This window comes from Dreissena polymorpha, chromosome 11, assembly GCF_020536995.1.
Source record: "Dreissena polymorpha isolate Duluth1 chromosome 11, UMN_Dpol_1.0, whole genome shotgun sequence".
NCBI classification, from domain to species: Eukaryota; Metazoa; Mollusca; class Bivalvia; order Myida; family Dreissenidae; genus Dreissena; species Dreissena polymorpha.
This window is the reverse complement of record NC_068365.1, coordinates 8,967,935-8,983,466: the sequence shown is the minus strand read 5'-3', so window position 1 is coordinate 8,983,466 and position 15,532 is coordinate 8,967,935. Positions and strand designations below refer to the sequence as shown.

At 37.3% G+C, this 15,532-nt stretch overlaps 1 protein-coding gene across 1 annotated transcript in view; it reads right to left on the bottom strand.

Moving 5' to 3' along the window:
• LOC127851923 (serine/threonine-protein kinase RIO1-like) overlaps positions 1-15,532 on the bottom strand; it is a 29,342-nt gene that overhangs the window by 11,282 nt on the left and 2,528 nt on the right. The window contains exons 2-5 of the mRNA XM_052385916.1: positions 7,645-7,685; positions 4,775-5,002; positions 2,927-3,005; positions 1,322-1,508 (exon numbers count right to left, since the gene is read on the bottom strand). Coding sequence (XP_052241876.1) covers positions 1,322-1,508; positions 2,927-3,005; positions 4,775-5,002; positions 7,645-7,685 — 535 coding nt within the window. The remainder of the gene's footprint in view (positions 1-1,321; positions 1,509-2,926; positions 3,006-4,774; positions 5,003-7,644; positions 7,686-15,532) is intronic.

The following is a 15,532-nucleotide window of genomic DNA, read 5'->3' as shown; positions in this document are numbered from 1 at the left end:
AAGGGTCGTAACTCAGGAGTGTATGGGTCAATTCGGCTGATTATCGAACTTGACCTAGATGTTATTGCCTTACACATTTTCATGAAGTGTGGCCAAGATTCTATGACATTTGCTCGAGTTATTGAGCGGAAACAAGAAAAACCCAATTAAACAATGATTCAAGGGCCATAACTCAGGAGTCTCGGGTCAATTTGGCCGATTATCGAACTTGATGTACATGTTATTGCCTTACACCTTTATATGAAGAGTGGCAAAGATCCTGATCATTTGCTGAAGTAATTAAGCGGAAACGAGAAAAAACCCAATTTAAGGATGATTCAAGGGCCGTAACTCAGGAATGTCTGGGTCAATTTGGCCAATTATCGAACTTGACCTAGATGTTAATGCCTTAAACATTTTCATGAAGTTTGGTGAAGATCTGATGACAATTGCTTGACTCATTGAGCGGAAACTAATCTGGACGGACTAACTTACTAATTTACTAACAAACGGACAGTGCGATTTTAATATGCCCCCCAGAACCGCTGGTTCCGGGGCATAAAAAAAGAAAGAAGACAAACACAACAGCTAATCAAGACCATTGGACAAATGGGTGAACAAATGACACAAGTATCATTAAATCAATATCTTTAACTACATGCATAAAACAGCGCCTCTCTCTGTGAAAATCGGGCTTAATGCATGTGCACAAAGTGTTGTACCAGATTAGCCTGAGCAGTCTACACAGGCTAATCAAGGAGGACCCTTTCCACCTAGACTGGATTTTTATTTAGAAGATACTTTCTTCAAACAAAACAAGAGACGTGTTTGTCAGAAACACAATGCCCCCTATTGCCCGCTTTGAAGCCATTAATTTGACCTTTGACCTTGAACAATAACCTTGACCTTTAGCCACTCAAAATGTGCAGCTTCATGAGATACACATGCATGTCAAATATCAAGTTGCTATCTTCAATATTGCAAAAGATATAAAACTTTAACCAAGGTTAAAGTTTGTGACACACACATACAATGACTGACTGACACAATGACAGACAGACAGGCCAAAAACAATATACCCCAATATCTCTCGATCCGGGGGCATAAAAATTCAATAAAAGTTGCAAGTTTTGTCCTTGATTAGCCTGTCAGGACTGCTTATCAGCGAGTATAGTTCATGCATCAAGCCTGGATTTCCTAGATTTTCCTAGAGCTCAACTCAAATGTCGATTGTCATCCCCTACCTTGATAGCTTTATCAGAGCCGTCCTTTGTGTCGATTGTCATCCCCTACCTTGATAGCTTTATCAGAGCCGTCCTTTGTGTCGATTGTCATCCCCTACCTTGATAGCTTTATCAGAGCCGTCCTTTGCTGTGGCGTGATACACGTTAGCCTCCTTGCCCGTGCTGATACAGCCATTGACCTCCGTGATGACTCCACGACTGATCATCTTGAAGAGGATCATACGCGTACGCGGGTCCATCACCTGCTCAGCAGTGGCACGGTCTGACTTATCCTTGCCCCTCAACCTGGGAGAACAAACCATCTAATTGAGCCTTGTTTGGGAAAAACTGGGCATAATGCATGTTTGTAAAGTGTGGTCCCAGATTGCAGTCTGCACAGGCTAATGCATGTTTGTAAAGTGTGGTCCCAGATTGCAGTCTGCACAGGCTAATGCATGTTTGTAAAGTGTGGCCCCAGATTGCAGTCTGCACAGGCTAATGCATGTTTGTAAAGTGTGGTCCCAGATCACAGTCTACACAGGCTAATGCATGTTTGTAAAGTGTGGTCCCAGATTGCAGTCTGCACAGGCTAATGCATGTTTGTAAAGTGTGGTCCCAGATTACAGTCTGCACAGGCTAATGCATGTTTGTAAAGTGTGGTCCCAGATTACAGTCTGCACAGGCTAATGCATGTTTGTAAAGTGTGGTCCCAGATTGCAGTCTGCACAGGCTAATCAGGGTCGACACTTTCTGCATAGAATTAATTGTTGTTTAGAAGAGAATTTCTTTACTAGATAAATTCTAAAAAAGCTGAAAGTGCTGTCCCTGATTAGTCTGTGCAAACTGCAAAGGCTTACCTGGGATGACACTGAGACTTAACATACATGTACATGCATAAAGCCCAGTTTTTCCAGAACAATAAGACAATGAGGGTGAAGATACCACTGAAACACTTATGTGTATTTATTTCATTGTGTGCAAGCAAATGTTAGAATTTATAATATAAATATATTATGTCTAACACAAAAAGCATAAATAAGAACAGGTTAAGAAGCATTAAGTGCAGGTAAAAGAGAAATACATTTTTTTACCATAACACAGGCAAACATCACTTTGTTGTTTAGTTTTGTATAGAAATGCATTTATCAATACATTGTAACAGTATGATTGAAAGTATTTTAACAATGTTTCTGTTTCCACATAAACTGGTAAATATAAAAGATTCAGACATTTTATTTTCCACAACATTTACTGCATGCTCCTGTATTATAACTTCATACAGCCTGCACACATATCAGATGTTCTGTAACATATGCTGAAGATTTTCTATTTCCAGCACCATGTTTGAATCAAAGAAATACACCTTACGGTATAAAATTGTTTGAGACAGCAAACATGTGCAATATATTTTATGACATAATTTTGGTTAAGTTCCATTTTATCATTTCAATTTGATGTTATTAATCTTTTTTTCAGCCATTTTATTTATATTTTCTAAATAAAGGTAAACAAAATGGTGGGATAAATAGAATACCTTGTAAGTGTTGACATCAGCGTTTAATTGCTCAGCACAAAAACCCAAGCCTTGTGCCAAGGTGTTCTATGCATCACCAAGTTAACTCATCTGTATTAAAGAGATACCTGATATAGTGTTCTCTATACTTTTTGTATAAAAGCTGATTTTTTTTTTTGAAGGACGTTACTGTTACCCTTTTCATCCCTACCTCATATGATCCTGCTGTTTTCCCTTTGATGTGAGAGCTGAGGAAGCAGAGCTTGTCAGTTGTGGACCCGTGTACTTCTCTATATAATATAAAAAAGATACATGGCTTAACTAGTAGGGTATTTTGTGGTTTCTGTCCAATTTAATTTACACATTTTATCACGAAAGGGTTTAACATGAAAACAGAGTTTTATCAACGAGTGACAGAATTTGACGGCAGAAGCTGTTGCTTTTACAATTAAACTTTCACAATCCTGATACAAACATAAACAAGAGCACCGCCTTGCGGGTGCAGACCGCTCATCTTTTTTCTTTTTAAAGGTGAAGGGACTCTCAATTTCAATCACAAAGGAGGGAGGGGTGGAGTGAAGAGGGGGTGTATAGTGTGGGGGTGTGGACATTTATTACATTATCTTCCAAAAATGCGAAGAAAAAAAATGCAAAACAAAATTTAAAAAAAATCGGGGGTGGGGGGGGGGGGGGCAGGGGGGTGGGTGGGGGTTAGGGGATTCTTGGGTGCGATGGTTGGACGGTATTTAAAAAATAAAATAATAAAAATAAATATTTGTGTTTTTTAACCGTTTCAAAAAAAATAATTTGGGGGGTCGGGGTGGGGGGGGGGGGGGGGGGGGGGGGGTAAAGTGTGAGGGTGTGGTGGTCATTTGTGAGATGATCTTTAAAAAAAAAAAAAAATATAGGGGGGGGGGGGAGGATTCGGGGGGGGGGGGGGGGGGGGAGAGTCAAGGTCATTCAAAGGTCAAGGTAAAATTCAACTTGCCAGGTACAGTAACCTCATAATAGCATGAAAGTATTTGAAGTTTGAAAGCAATAGCCTTGATACTTTAGAAGTAAAGTGGATCGAAACACAAAATTTAACCATATATTCAAAGTTACTAAGTCAAAAAAGGGCCATAATTCCGTAAAAATGACAACCAGAGTTATGCAACTTGTCCTTTTACTGTACCCTTATGATAGTTTGCGAGTGTTCCAAGTATGAAAGCAATATCTATGATACTTTAGGGGTAAAGTGGACCAAAACACAAAACTTAACCAAATTTTCAATTTTTTAAGTATAAAGGGCCCATAATTCCATCCAAATGCCAGTCAGAGTTACATAACTTTGCCTGCACAGTCCCCTTATGATAGTTAATAAGTGTTGCAAGTATGAAAGCAATAGCTTTGATACTGTAGGAATAAAGTGGACCTAAACACAAAACTAAACCAAATTTTCAATTTTCTAAGTATAAAAAGGGCACATAATTCTGTCAAAATGCCAGTCAGAGTTACATAACTTTGCCTGCACAGTCCCCTTATGATAGTTAGTAAGTGTTGCAAGTATGAAAGCAATAGCTTTGATACTTAAGGAATAAAATGGACCTAAACACAAAACTTAATCAAAATTTTCAATTTTCTAATTATAAAAAGGGCACATAATTCTGTCAAAATGCACGCCAGAGTTATCTAACTTTGCCTGCCCAGTCCCCTAATGATAGTAAGTAAGTGAACCAAGTTTGAATGCAATAGCATTGATACTTTCTGAGAAAAATGGACCTAAACGCAAAACTTAACCGGACGCCGACGCCAACGCCGACGCCAAGGTGATAACAATAGCTCATAATTTTTTTTCAAAAAATAGATGAGCTAAAAATGGCAAGCAAATTCAATAAGAACAACATCACTTTTCCTGTTTAATTATAATATTGTATATTTTCATTTACTACACTTGAATTGACACATGCTAAACATGAAGTATTATCAAATGTTAGATTGTTAAATATAAATATTTAGATGAAAATGAGTCTCAAGAGTCAACAAACAAATCAATACACAAATGTAACAGCTGCCATACCAACATTGATCTTGTCAATGTATTTCCTCATGACTTTCTCGCTGGGTTGCAACGGTCCAGCTGTCTTCTGTTGTTGATTTGGCGCACTCCTACTGTTGCTGGACGTCACAGGTTTCAACATTCCACCGGAATCATCATCCCAGTCTAGGTAATCATCATCGTCATCATCATCTTCTTCATCATCATCAAAATCATCACCATGATAACCATTTGTACTGTCCATTTTACCTTAAATTAATGAAACCTAGTGATATAATATAAACTAGAAATGACGCGGCAGAGGTTGATGCGTATCCCCACACCGCATGTTTGACCCAGGGGGCACCCCAGGGTTGGAAATGGGGTCATGCATAGTTGAGATTGACCGTATTGTCATAAGAGATGTTCAGTAAAAAATTTATCATTTGGCAGGTTCATTACTTACCTCCCTTTAAAGCTTATTACTTCCCTTGGATTTGTTTTTTGACCTTTGACCTTGAAGGCTGACCGTGACCTTGACATTTCACCACTCAAAATGTGCAGCTCCATGAGATACACATGCATACTAAATATCAAGTTGCTATCTTCAATATTGCAAAAGTTATGGCCAATGCACCATACCGGGGGCATAACAAGAGCACCGCCTTGCGGGTGCAGACCACTCATCTATTTTCTTTTTAAAGGTGAAGGGACTCTCATTTTCAATCACAAAGGAGGGAGGGGTGGAGTGAAGAGCGGTGCATTGGGTGGGGGTGTGGACATTTATTACATTTTCTTCCAAAAATGCGAAAAAAAGGAAAAAAAAAAATCGGGGGGGATGGGGGGGGGGATTCTTGGGTGCGATGGTTGGACGGTATTTCAAACATAAAATAATAAAAAACAATATTTGTGTTTTTTAACCGTTTCATAAAAAAAAATTGGGGGGGGGGGGTGAGGTGGGGGGGTATAGTGTGAGGGTGTGGTGGTAATTTGTGAGATGATCTTAAAAAAAAAAAAAAAATAGGGGGGTGGGGATTCGGGTGGGGGGAGGGGGGGGTGGGGGGGGATTATTGGGTGCGATGGTTGGACGGTATTTCAAACATAAAATAATCAGAATAAATAGTTTTGTTTTTTAACCGTTTAAAAAAAAATTGGGGAGGGGGTGGGGTGGGGGGGGGGGGTATAGTGTGAGGGTGTGGTGGTCATTTGTGAGATGATCTTAAAAAAAAAAAAAAAAAAAAAAAAAAAAAAAAAAATAGGGGGGGGGGTTGGGGGGGGGGCACGGGCGATGGTTTGGGTGGAGTCTATTGTGGTATGTCAGGTAAGAGTAGTTTTGTCAAAGTATCAATCAAATCTAATCATAAATAAAGAAGTTATGGCAATTTTAGAGAAATTTAATAATTTGACCTTGAGAGTCAAGGTCATTCAAAGGTCAAGGTACAATTCAACTTGCCAGGTACAGTAACCTCATGATAGCATGAAAGTATTTGAAGTTTGAAAGCAATAGCCTTGATACTTAAGAAGTAAAGTGGATCGAAACACAAAATTTAACCATATATTCAAAGTTACTAAGTCAAAAAAGGGCCATAATTCCGTAAAAATGACATCCAGAGTTATGCAACTTGTCCTTTTACTGTACCCTTATGATAGTTTGCGAGTGTTCCAAGTATGAAAGCAATATCTATGATACTTTAGGGGTAAAGTGGACCAAAACACAAAACTTAACCAAACTTTCAATTTTCTAAGTATAAAGGGCCCATAATTCCGTCCAAATGCCAGTCAGAGTTACATAACTTTGCCTGCACAGTCCCCTTACGGTAGTTAGTAAGTGTTGCAAGTATGAAAGCAATAGCTTTGATACTTAAGGAATAAAATGGACCTTAACACAAAACTTAACCAAAATTTTCAATTTTCTAAGTATAAAAAGGGCACATAATTCTGTCAAAATGCACGCCAGAGTTATCTAACTTTGCCTGCCCAGTCCCCTCATGATAGTAAGTAAGTGTACCAAGTTTGAATGCAATAGCATTGATACTTTCTGAAAAAAGTGGACCTAAACACAAAACTTAACCAAAATTTTCAATTTTCTAAGTATAAAAAGGGCACATAATTCAGTCAAAATGCACGCCAGAGTTATCTAACTTTGCCTGCCCAGTCCCCTAATGATAGTAAGTAAGTGTACCAAGTTTGAATGCAATAGCATTGATACTTTCTGAGAAAAGTGGACCTAAACGCAAAACTTAACCGGACGCCGACGCCGACGCAGACGCCGACGCCGACGCCAAGGTGATGACAATAGCTCATAATTTTTTTTCAAAAAATAGATGAGCTAAAAATGAGTGAAAATCTCTGACCCGGCCCCACCCCAACCCCCATAACTTTTAACCCAGGGGTCAGATAATAATTCCAAATAGTGTAGGGTCGCACATATGCTCATAGCTACCATGTGTGTAAGTTTCAAGGTTCTAGTGCTTATAGTGTAGGAGGAGATAGTGGCCAGGACGGAAGGACAGACAGACAGACGGCGGAGATAACCACAATATCCCCACGCTTTTCAAAAAGCGTGGGGTTAAAAACAACATTAAATGAAACTGTGAAAATATGAGATACAATATTTATGTAAAATATGTGATAATAGATCATAATACTTGCCAATGTCAGTGCATTCAAAAGGTAGCTTGAACAGTCCTGTTTATTTGTTAACATGGATCTCCATGTGTTTGTCTAAATTTCAATATAAAATGCAGTCAGTTAACCTTCTTATATATATACTAAATATTTTATAACTGATTTCCAACATGCACTAATATACCAAGAGCATGTGTAATAGTTCATTATTATATTTAGCACATGTTAGAAATAAAAATACTCTTAGCATTTGCATAGTACATGTTTTTCAATGCATTACCTACCTTTGAATAAATTCATGGTCGACTCTATGCAGTCTGCTTTACTGAAAAGACATATCATAAAACTTTCAACTTCTCTTTCGTTTGAGTTAACAGTTAATTTCAATTAGCAAGTAACTTTAAAAAAAATAACTTAATTATTTAATAGTTGAATAGATTCTTTGCAAACACTGATTAAAATAATGATGCTTTAGAAAAAACAGTACCGGAGATACATGAATTTTTACTGTAACACATAAACAAATATAAACAAACAGTACCAAGGTTCAATATTACTTAACAATAGATTAAGATGTGACAATCGTTGTTAATATAGTTATTTTCACATTTATTTAAATTATTAAGCTTCCTGCTCTCTGAATGACATATCGATACAACAAACATTAATTGCTGATTTCAGGTGAAACAGAAAATAATGTAAACTGTATATGAGCTAGTGCATGGAGTAAATAAAACAAAATCTGTGACTCAAAAACACAAAACATGTAAAGTGATAATAAATATTTACAAATATTTATGGCACGTTTAAATTCAACTTGCTTACAAATTGACAACATTCTGTAAGCATACTGTTGAACCTGAATTTTTTTGAAAGTCAATAAAAATGAAAAATTGAAATTTGATAACATCATTATTTGAATTGACAGAACACAACATTATGAAACAAAAGATGTGTTTATCAGAAACACAACGCCCCCTTTTGTGCTGCTTTGAAAGAAAATTTCAATATATAATTTGGCAGGTTTAGATATTATCTCCCTTTTATAGCTTATTACTTCCCTTGGATTGTATTTTTTTAGGTTTGACCGTGAAGGATGACATTGACCTTAAAATTTGTTTCAGATTATATCCTTTAAAAAAATATTATTTCCCCTGTGAAAATGATCTGTACCTGCCAAATGATATAAAATAGAAATTATGTCCCTTTAAAGCTTGTTAATTCCCTTGGATTTTGTTTTTTGATCTTTGACCTCAAAGGATGACTTTAACCTTTCAACACTCAAAACGTGCAGCTTCATGAGATACACATGAATGCTTAATATCAAGTTGTATCTTCAATATTGCAAAAGTTATGGCCAATGTTAAAGTTTTTCGGACAGACGGACGGACAGGCTGACGGACAGTTCAACTCCTATATGCCACCCTACCGGGGGCATAATAAACAAGATGTGTTTGAGAAACACTATTTCCCCTAGGGCTGCAACGGATATCCGAAATATCCGAGATTCGCGGATCCAAAATGGGATTCGAAGATTTAATCGTGATTGGTAAAATCGGTTTCAAATCCGGATCTTATTTGAGTCTAACCTTTCCTTTGCGGTAATTGTTTCTTTCGCCCTAATACTTTTCGTTAAATTGTTTCTTTCTGTTTGCAAGGCTGACTGGTACGTAGTTTGTCACGATTATCGCTACTTTTTAGACAAAAACATGGTACTACACAGTCTACTTTCGTTTTCAATGGTGCAAAATGGCGCAGAAGAAAATTCACGATGAACCTAAACAATTAAAATCCTCGGTGTGGAAGCATTTCGGGTTTTATCAGCATACTAATTCTGGCTTATAAGTGGTCGTTACGAAGTATTTTATTGATACTTATTGCAGATTGCGTGTGATGCGTTTATTGCTTGTTAAAATACAGCGTTATTCATATTATATCTGACTGACATAGATGTGTTTTATATGAGACATTATTATTAATGTTTGTCATTCAAATGCTTACACTTTTTCGTGTATGTGCGATTTTGATAGTTTTTGAGAAATTTGTGGAATCTGGACCCGGTTATAAATGTTTGTTCGAACAAAGCAAGTCCATTTAATTTTTGTTTTCATCTACTTAGTATTTGTTTTTGTTTTTGATGTCGTTTTTTCTGCTTCCACTACTGCTGCTGCGGCTGCATCTGCTAGTGCTGCTAAAGTAGTATAAATATTAGTAGCTGTAAAGTATATAATAATAATAAAAGTTGATTACTTTTTTTCATAAGAAATATATAAGTTCTGGTGTTTCAAAACATAATTTTGGTTATAGCAATTTAAATTATAATTTATTTTGCGTATTTTTACTTTCAAATTAGGATTCGAACCGATATTTGATATCCTGGCCTTTGGATTCGAATCCGGATCCGATTGAAATTTTGGATTCGCTGCAGCACTAATGTCCCCCCATATATTTGACCTTCGACCTTGAAGGATGACCTTGACCTTTCACCCAGTGCCCCAGATAAGCTGCGTATCTGCGTCTTTTACCCTATTAAAATGTTTAAAAAAGCAAAGAAATACAATATCATGCGTATTCAAAACGCAACCAATTTGACTTTTACGCAAACTCGTCAAATGGGATGCGTACAATACAATGGCTTCGATCGAAAATGCTTTTCTCATCTTCGGTATTTTCTCTTTTGAAGTATTATCGTAACGAGGCGATGCTTTCATTCAGCAAGCACCTGGATGTTTGAGCAAGAAACAGTCAAACTAAATAAAATGCTCTGCGGACTAGATTTCATAGTAAAATAAAGAGTCTGACCAAATAATTTACGACGACATACATGCGTTCTCAATCTGACTTAATCCGTCGTTTTATAACTCAGTTCACCCTATTTCAAGAATGAAATCACCCTATTTTTCAAAATCAAAGGGTGAAAACCCTATTTCCCAAATAATTATCTGGGCCACTGCTTTCACCACTCAAAATGTGTAGCCCCATGAGATACACATGCATGCCAAATATCAAGTTGCTATCTTCAATATTGCAAAATTTGACCTTTGACCTTGAAGGATGACCTTGACCTTTCACCACTTAAATTGTGCAGCTCCATGAGATACACATGCATGCCAAATATCAAGTTGCTATCTTCAATATTACAAAAGTTATGTCAAATGTTAAAGTTTGATGCAAACCAACAAAGCAACAAACCAATAAACAAACTAGAGATGGCGCGGCAGAGGCCGACGCGTATCCCCACGCCGCATGTTTGACCCAGGGGGCACCCCAGGGCTGGTAATGGGGCCATGCATAGTTGAGATTGACCGTATTGTTATAAGAGATGTTCAGTAAAAAATTTATCATTTGGCAGGTTCATAACTTACCTCCCTTTAAAGCTTATTACTTCCCTTGAATTTGTTTTTTGACCTTTGACCTTGAAGGCTGACCTTGACATTTCACTACTCAAAATGTGCAGCTCCATGAGATACACATGCATGCCAAATATCAAGTTGCTATCTTCAATATTGCAAAAGTTATGGCCAATGCACCATACCGGTGGCATAAAATCCACCCCAACCCCCATAACTTTTAACCCAGGGGTCAGATAAAAATTCCAAATAGTGTAGTGTCGCACATATGCTCATAGCTACCATGTGTGTAAGTTTCAAGGTTCTAGTGCTTATAGTGTAGGAGGAGATAGCGGCCAGGACGGACGGACAGACAGACATACGGCGGAGATAACCACAATATCCCCACGCTTTTCAAAAAGCGTGGGGATAAAAACAACATTTAATGAAAATGTGAAAATATGAGATAAAATATTTATGTAAAATATGTGATAATAGATCATGTTTGACCCATGGGGGCGCCCCAGGGTTGGTATTGGGCCATGCATAGTTGAGATTGACCATATTGTCATAAGAGATGTTCAGTATCAATTGGAAGTAAATCGGTGTAGAAATGAAGAAGTTAATGTAAAATAACATAAAACAAGAGATGTGTTTGGTCAGAAACACAATGCCCCCTACTGTGCCGCTTTGATTTATTTATATAAAAAAATCATTTGGCAGGTTCATTAATTACCTACCTTTAAAGTTAATTACTTCCCTTGGATTTATTTGTTTTTTTTACATTGAAGGATGACCTTGACCTTTCACCACTCGAAATGTGCAGCTCCATGAGATACACATGCATGCCAAATATCAAGTTGCTATCTTCAATATTGCAAAAGTTATGGCCAATGTTAAAGTACATAACATAAAAAAAGAGCTGTCAGAGGACAGCGCGCTCGACTATTCGAGTGCTTGACAGTATAAAATAAGCCATCATGGAGAGGGGGGTACATGTATATGTGGGTGTGTGGTCATTTAATAGATGATCTTTCAAAAAAAAAATAAAAAAATATTTTATTTTTTTTGGGGGGGGGGGGATTCTGGGGTAGGGCGTGCGGGATGGTTTGGGTGGAGTCCATTGTGGTATGTCAGGAAAGTGTTGTTTTTTCAAAGTATGAATCAAATGTGATCATAAATAAAGAAGTTATGGCAATTTAAGCAAAATTTATTAATTTGACCTTGAGAGTCAAGGTCATTGAAAGGTCAAGGTCAAATTCAACTTGCCCTGTACAGTAACATCATGATTGCAAGAAAGTATTTGAAGTTTGAAACAAATAGCCTTGATACTTTAGAAGTAAAGTGGATCTTTACAAAAAATTTAATAAAATATTCAAAGTTACAAAGACAAAAAAGGGCCATCATTCAGTTAAAAAGCCAACCAGAGTTATGCAACTTGCTCTTTACAGTCCTCTTACGATAGTTAGCGAGTTTCCCCAAGTCTAAAAAGCAATAGCTATGATAATTTAGGAGTAAAATGGACCAAAACACAAAACTTAACCAAATGTTCAATTATCTAAGTATAAAAAAGCCATAATTCTGTCAAAATGCTTGATAGAGTTGTCTGCTCTTGTTTATAGATTGGGGTCATGTTGGTAAAGTAGTATGCAAAATTTGAAAGAAATATGTCAAAGGACATAGGAAATATTTGAGGTGGTACGCAAACTTTAACATAGATTTATCAATAATATGCATATTCTAAGTGAAAAAAGGGCCATAATTCTGTCAAAATGCTTGATACAGTTGTCTGCTCTTGTTAATAGATTGGGGTCATGTTGGTAAATAAGTATGCAAAATATGAAAGCAATATGTCAAAGAACATAGGAAATATTTGAGGTGGTACGCAAACTTTAACATAGATTTACCAATAAAATGCATATTCTATGTGAAAAAAGGGCCATAATTTTTACAAAATGCTTGATACAGTTGTCTGCTCTTTTTTATAGGTTGGGGTCATGTTGGTAAACAAGTATGCAAAATATGAAAGCAATTTGTCAAGGGACATTGAAAATATTTGGGGTAGTATGCAAACTTTAACATTTGCACGCAAACGCCAACGCACACGCCAACACAGACGTCGGGGTGAGTAGGATAGCTCCACTTTATATATTTCATATATAATAGTCGAGCTAAAATGAGTGAAAATCTCTGACCCGGCTCCACCCCAACCCCCATAACTTTTGACCCAGGGATCAGATCAAAATTCCAAATAGTGCAGGGTGTAATGGTTAACGATGCATGCATGATAAGCCCCGCCTCAGCCAATAGAAGCTGGCGGTATGTAATATGCTTGTATTCCATTCAGTTAGTTGCGCTTTGATAGCTGTAGTAAATAAACGTGAGTAAAATCTATCCCTCTTTGGGTCTTGTGTTTTAAACCATCCCTTTAAGGGTCTAGACATTAATAATCATAAAATAAGCAACATTACACAGGGTCGCACATATGCTCATAGCTACCATGTGTGTAAGTTTCAAGGTTCTAGTGCTTATAGTGTAGGAGGAGATAGTGGCCAGGACGGACAGACAGAGGGACAGACGGCCGAGATAACCACAATATCCCCACGCTTTTCAAAAAGCGTGGGGATAAAAACCAACAGACAGGGCAAAAACAATATGTTCCCCAGTATAGACTGGGAGCATAATACACACCAATATCTGGTACAGCATCTTTTTTATCAAAATCTTCTTGCATCAAATACATTTATTTATTATAAATTAAATAGCACTTTGATTGGATAAAATTAGATGAGAAACTCAGTTTGTGTCTATTGATTTCCTGATAACCAATCATGTCCCTCTTGGCTGTATTAGTTTTATACCTAATGTCTAATTTTTCCTTTTAACAAATTTGGGGGATTGTTGTCTTTTGGACTTGATTAGCTTTAGTTCTTTAAATGTTATAGCCCTTGTTTTTCTTGAATGAGTACATACGCACAGCTCAGAGTTCTTCTTGATCAGACCAAATTCAATGTCAAACAAGATATGTGTTTGTCAGAAACACTATGTCCCCTTCTGTGCCACTTTGAAGATATATATTTGACCTTTGACCTTGAAGGATGACCTTGACCTTTCACCACTCAAAATGTGCAGCTCCATGAGATACACATGCATGCCAAATATGAAGTTGCTATCTTCAATAATTCAAAAGTTATGACAAAATGTTTAAGTTGGAGCAAACAAACACACAAACCAACCAACCAACCAACAGACAGGGCAAAAACAATATGACCCCCACTATAGTGGTGGGGGACATAAAAATAATTTCTCACATATCTCTATGAAATCGATTTCAATTAACCTAATACATCGTGCCAAACACAATACCTGTTATCATCTACACATCAATTGTCGAGTCATTTGTTGAAAAAAACTCAAAACAAAAACTTTACACAAAAACCGTTATCAAACCGAAAGCCGAAGTTTGAATTAACGATTCGATCTATCTTACAGAGGTTCCGGAGAAAGTTGGTGTATTACGATTGGTTGATTAGACACGAGATCTTTCTCAAAGAGGATTCTGGAGAAAATTTTCAAATCCCGAACTCTCAGCGTTTTCCATTGCAAAAACTAACACATTTTCATGAAACTTTGGATTAATGTCATTACTTATACTATGCGAGCACACCACAGTGCTTTCCACAGGATTTTTTTCAGACGCCCCGGAGCCGGGGGGGGGGGGGGGGTACTTATTACTTTTCTCGTATATTCCAGTTTAAAAAGGAAAAAATCTGGTAAATATTTACGATAAAAGTGCTCAAGAATTTCAAGAAACACAAACATTCGCCATTTTTTTTAAGTATCAAATAAATTTTGGCATATGTTACTATTTAAAGATGTGATGAAATGTCCAATCTGAACACGCGTTAATCGCCTGACGTGATGTTATACCACACAAAATACGACCAAACTAGAAGTTATGAGCTTTTTTCGAAACCTATCAGTAAACGCAGATTTTGAAACCTAAACGGGGACCCTAATTTCAAGGTCACAGGGGTCAAAATGTGTGTGCGTATGGAAAGGCCTTGTCCATATACACATGCATGCCAAATATGAAATTGCTATCTGAAGCAACATAGAAGTTATGAGCATTTTTCGAAACCTAAACGCAAAGTGTGACGGACAGACGGACGGACGGACAGTCCGATCACTATATGCCCTCCTTCAGGGGCAAAAAGATGGAGAATGTTTGTGTTTCTTGAAATTCTTGAGCACTTTTATCATAAAAATTTACCAGATTTTGCTTTTTAATTTGGCATATACAAGATTATCCGGTAATGAGTAGCAACTGGAAAAGTAATAAGTACCCCCCCCCCTAAACGGCCCCGGGGCGTCTGAAAAAAATCATGTGGAAAGCACTGGATGTGGCCGAGACTCATCGTATGCAGGTATTACTGCCTACGAGTGTTGTCACTCATTCAAAGCGTGCACTCTCATTGGCCAGTATTGATTTTCCATTACAACGACGATCTGCCTTTAGGCGGGCTTTAGGTGGGTAAAGAGATACATGACGTAATTGACAGAGGATCATAAATCGGCTCTTAACAATTTTCGGCGAAGTCGATATCGCTTTTATCTTAAGAATGCCTAGTTGCAGTATGAAAATTACACACTGATCAGAAAATTTCAAGCGCCCCTTCGACTGTCTTCGACTTTCAAGCGCCCCGGCGAGGGACCGTTAAATGGCCTGTGGAAAGCACTGCACCATATCACGTTGTTTTAATTTGCGCATTATTGATATATATGATCTTTTAGTGTTTATTCATGCCAGAAAATAGTTTATGTTGCTAATATTTCTGATTTA